Source organism: Neophocaena asiaeorientalis, unplaced genomic scaffold (genome assembly GCF_003031525.2).
Source record: "Neophocaena asiaeorientalis asiaeorientalis breed wild unplaced genomic scaffold, Neophocaena_asiaeorientalis_V1.1 scaffold21, whole genome shotgun sequence".
NCBI classification, from domain to species: Eukaryota; Metazoa; Chordata; class Mammalia; order Artiodactyla; family Phocoenidae; genus Neophocaena; species Neophocaena asiaeorientalis.
The window spans coordinates 1418708-1423876 of NW_020174053.1; the positions used below are offsets into that span (position 1 = coordinate 1418708).

The window sequence follows — 5169 nt, forward strand, 5'->3', positions numbered from 1 at the left end:
TATATATATATATATGAAAGGAAGGGTCACTTCCCAGAAAAGTCCATTACTTCTATGCGGAGTCCTCCAACTAATGCATCTGCCTAATAGTGACAATGGTGTCCTTAGCAGACAGATGTGCTAGTTCCCGAAGGACATGGCCTCTGTCAGGAGCTGTGCACCCCTGGTGACAGCTGTGCTCCGGCCCCTGCAGATCTGATGTTTCTCCAGCAAAAAAATAAAAATTGAAATGAAACTTAATGGTCCTTCTGGCTGAGGCTCTAGAACCCCCAGGAAGGATGGTGCTTGGGGAGGCGGTCTTGGCTTCACATAAGCGTGGTCCATGAAGGCTTAAGACACTAAAGAAGCACATGTGGCCACACTCAACCAGGTCTCAGTCATCCCTGGGCCTCAGTGGGTCTTGGCCTGCACATAGCCCCAAAGAGGGTCTGGACATGGAAAGATACAGTCAGACATATCCCATCAACCTGTTGACCAAAGCTCAGCTCTCCTTGCAAGCATCCTCAAGGAGAGCAGCAAAACCACCTATTAAAGCTATATTTTCTTAAATTTATTCCCCTTCTTAATAACCAAGTAATCTAAAGAAAACCATTCCTCAGCCCTCCTGCTTGCCCCTCCCCCCATATCCACACTCCATGCCCCCAACCCTCCTTTGTCCCTCTGACCCGGCCCCTACACACTCTGATGTTCCCTTTCCCCCCGACCCTCCACCCATCACCTCGCTGAGCCCCAGGCCTTGAGACCCTGCTGTCAAGACTGTAAATCTGGCCAAAACTGAGAACAGCAAACAAAGGAGCAACTGTGGGAACTGACAGCTCAAGGCCTCTGGCATTGGTTCTGCCCTTGGAGATGCTGGCAGGGCTGGTCTTCTCACAGGGCACCCCATCCATCTCAAAATGACAGAGCACAGGGCATCACTGCCTGAAGACGGCTCAGCAGGGCTGCTGCTCCCACGAAGCAGCGGGCATTGGAAAGAGGGGCCTTCTCCAGGAAGGAAACGTGGCAGAAATGAAAACCCTGGGCCACAGATTAGGCAACACTTGGCATCAAATATTATCTTTAAAATCCCTATAATTCCCTCCCAAAAGGAAACAGAAATGGAAAAAGAAATAAGAAAGGGAGAGTAAGAAAGAGAGGAAGGGAGGAAGGGAGGAAGGAAGTCTGGTTTACAATTCTAGTTTGGGGTAGAAACTGTAGTTTGTAATTATGAAACTCCAAACAGATATGAACCTGAGGCTCAATCCCAGGCTCATTTTCAAATCCCAGTTTCAGGGGACAGGATGCTCGGGTGGGAGCCAGCCCTAAAAGCCTTCCACGGAAAGCGTGTGGTTGAGCGCATAGGTATCGCTATCCTCTTCCTCCAAAAGCAGCTTGTCGATGGTCAGGGAACTGATGGCTCTCCTGGGGTCTTCCACGTCCTGAAGGACTGGCTCCGGGATAGAGATAGGGAGCTGGACAAACTGGGGCCCCGGCAGGGCTGGGGCTGGAGGCTGGTACTGTAGGGTGGAGGTGGGCAGCGTGGACAGGGGCTGAGGCCACGGGAAATAGGTGAGAGGTGCCTGGTGCTCTGGGCCCTCCAGCTGGGGTCCCACTGTGGGTGTGGCAGCACTTCTCGTCTGTGATGGGGGAGACACTGGTTGGTTAGCAGCCCTGGGGTATATCCATTGCCCACCCTGGTCCCCACGGGGATCTCTGTTTCCCTCACCTCAGCCCTTTCCTGCCGTCTCACTCCAGAGGTCTCCGTCTGTCCCTGCTCAAGGTCTTCCCCAAGGGAGAAGAAGCCAGACAAACTTCCGCATCCCTTACCCTGTCACTCACTAGCTATATGTCCTTGCTCATGCGACTTCCCCACCTGAAGCGTCTGTAAATAGATTACACAGAGGACTGACATCATAGAGCTGAGCGAATTAGAGATACTTTTCCAGATTTCACGGAATATAAAATGCATCCCGATTTCAGAGATATTAAAATATGTGTGAGGAGGGGGGAGGTGTGCATCTTAAAATCAATGAAAACACAGCATGTTAAACAAGCAGCCCATCACACGGCATAGCAGCTATATCCCAAAGCGGCCACTGCTGTGCCCAGACACAGAGACTGTCCAGGCTCCACACAGCAGCTTTGGCATTTTAAGGACCCCTTGGACTCAGCTCCACTAGCCTCCCACTACCTCACCCTCCGCTGCCTCTTAGCTGGGCCCCCTGTGGCCAACCCAGGGACCTCCAAAGGTCAGGGCCGTTCTCCCAGGTCCTCTGTAAGCAACATCTTTCACGTGCACAGCAGCCACCCTACGAATCCCAGCTCAAGCCTGCAAAGCCAGGGTCTGGATTCTTACTATCTTCCACTGCTGAGGAAGCAGGTGGGGGAGGAAGGTCTTTGCATGGAAAGATGTGTGTGTGAGAGGCCAAAACCTACCCCTACCACACTCCCTTCTCTGTCATAGCTCCTCCAGTTGCCACTGTGTCTTGGGAGCGAACTATTGGAGTCACTCAGGGAAGAGCTTATCTTAATCTCCTGGGACCATGTTGCAATGCAGATTCTGGTACAGGCGGTCTGGTCAGGCCTGCATACTGCACGTCTGGTTGGATCCCAGCTGACACCAGTGCAGCTAGTCCAGGGACCACAGTTTGAGTAGCAAGGCTTTAGGATGTTTTTCTATAGAATGATAGAGCTGGAAAGGGTCTCAGAGGACTTCCAGCCTCCCAGCAAAGCCTTGTTATTTCTAGTATTTCAAAAATCCAAACAGATATCCTACAGTTTTGAGTCATAAGCCTGCACAGGTCAACTGCGACTGCAGGTTTCTTGCCTCAGGGATAGAATTACATCAAACTGTCATCATAACAGGTCTTATCTCCTGCTGATCTGGAGTGCTGATTGGCAGCTCTAACCAGCTTTGATGAGTTAATTTACAAAATGGCAAAACAAATAAATTATTTCTTAATAAATATAGTTTGTTTGTTACACAGACCCTTTCAAAGTAAGAGGTGAGAGTGATGAAAGGATAAATAATGAAAGGAATGCTCGGTCCTGAGATGGTTGGGAAACCATTGTGTCTACCACTCCCCACCCTCACCCCAGGCCTCTGATATGGAAATGAGCTGCCTGGGAGAGGTGTTGAATTAACTCCTTCCCATCCGCCATCATTCAGGCCCCACAACTGGTTTGCTGAGTAGCCAGGTGGGCATGGAGTGGGAGGGCTCCTGCAGCCTGTGCCTGGACGGTGCTTGAGGGGAAGGAGCATCAGGGTGACACTGGACCTTGAGGTAAACAGAGAGGATTTGGGGAACCAAAGCAAGTTCCATCATCAAGGGTGGTTCTGCAGTGACTCACGAGGCCCCTGTTCTATCTCCCACAGTTTTCCTTGGACTGGAGCTGGATGTAGCTGTAACCACAGGTCTTTTCTCCTCTGAACACTTGGAGAATTCCCATTCCTTTGGTCAAACAGGCATCATTCACATAAAACTGTTTCTCTTCCTTCCTCCATTCCTGGGGGAGCAAGCACTTCCTTTCCTATCTGGCACTTGAAGACGGCCCTTTGTTAGTGCTGTTGGCCAACTTGGCAACGATCATAAGAACTAGCATCTATCGGGTGCTTTCTGTATGCTAGGAACTATGCTGAGCCCAGGAAGCGCTCTAAGCCCTCTACGTGCATCATGTCATTGATCCTGACATCAACCCATTTTACAGATGAGGATGCTGAGACTCAGAGCATTAAGTCACCAAGCTCAGGATCACATAGCTAGTGAGCGAAGGGGCAGAGATTTGAACCCAGGCAATCTGACACTAGAGGTGGAACTCAAAACATTACCCTGCAGGTAGGTCTGACTCCATCAAAAGTACAGTTTTCTGAAAAATTGTGTCACCTGTTCCTCAGCCTAAAAATGTTCTAGTAAATCCCATTATTGGGTGAACGATCACCCCCTACATAATCTGAGTAGGAAGGAGAGGCTGGCTCTGGCAAGAGACCCCACACAAGTATCACCATTTAATAAAAATTTAGACTCATCACCGAGACTCACTGCCTATGGGGCAGCAGGGGAGACTTAGGACAGAGAGGCAGGAGGATGTGCGAACCCCGAGGACCACAAAGCATGGCAAAGGAGGCCATAAGCCTTTTCTATGAAAGATATTTGAAGTCATCGGGAATGAAAGTAGGCCTTCCTGGAGGATGGGGTGGGCTTAGATGATGGGATTATCCTGGGAATCAACAGCAAGGAAGGTCAGGTGTCTGGAAGTCAGCCCTGGTTCTAAAAGGGTGCCCTCAGCATGGGTGGGTATAGAAAGGCCTTTGTGTGACATACCGTGACATTGGTGATGAGCGGCTGGGAGGCGTAGGTCAGCACCGAGGAGGGTCCCACAACCGTGTAGCTGGGGCACACGGGCTGCACATACATGTCAGCTGAGTAGGGGCAGCTGACAGCCTCATGGGACACATACTCCGTATAGGGTGCCCATGGGGCCAGGGGCTGGAGGGTGGCTGGGGCGGGCTGGGAGAGCCAGCCGGCACACAGGGCCCCCTCCTCCGTCACTGTGGAAGCAGAGACCTCCATGTCAAGGCAGGAAGGACCTGTGGGAAGGAGGAAGTTACAGAGCTGCAGGTGTCTCCCAGATGCGGGTCCGGGAGGAGGCCAGGGCTGTGGGGAGCTCTTACCTACTGTGGTGTAGGTCGCCAGGGGCTGATGGGGCAGCACCACCTAGAGGGGAGAAGGGAGACCGGGATCAGGGTTCAGCCATCTCCCGCTGACCCTCTGCAGGGAGCTCGCCCAGAGGGCCCCAGGGCAGGAGGGTATCAGGTGGGGCGCAAGAACCTCCCTTGTTAGAACTAAGCCTCATGTCCCAACCATCACCACCTATACTTTCGAGGGATCGGTGTTCCCGTTTAGCAAGAAGGCTGTGCACTGAGGGAACTGGCTTCATCAACGTCCCGGGGGGGGCCCTCAACTCACACCAGGACATGTGAGACACCTGCTGTTCAGTGGACCAAGCCAGCCGCCCCATATTCCTCATCCCACTTCAAAGCACTTCTACCTGGGCCCATTCTCTGGCATCCACACCAGGGCAACGTGCAGCCTCCGTGCCCTCGAGGAGTAGCCCATGGAGTGGGACATCCGTACACTGCCACCTGACCACCCCCAGCCCCCTACACACACACACACACACACACACACA

At 52.2% G+C, this 5169-nt stretch overlaps 1 protein-coding gene across 1 annotated transcript in view; it reads right to left on the reverse strand.

Annotated features, from left to right (window-relative positions):
* Nucleotides 1–29: 29 nt before the first annotated feature.
* The window catches only part of POU2AF1 (POU class 2 homeobox associating factor 1), a 23494-nt gene continuing 18354 nt past the window's right edge, over nucleotides 30–5169 (reverse strand). The window contains exons 3-5 of the mRNA XM_024754276.1: nucleotides 4652–4694; nucleotides 4302–4567; nucleotides 30–1616 (exon numbers count right to left, since the gene is read on the reverse strand). Coding sequence (XP_024610044.1) covers nucleotides 1302–1616; nucleotides 4302–4567; nucleotides 4652–4694 — 624 coding nt within the window. The 3' untranslated portion in view covers nucleotides 30–1301. The remainder of the gene's footprint in view (nucleotides 1617–4301; nucleotides 4568–4651; nucleotides 4695–5169) is intronic.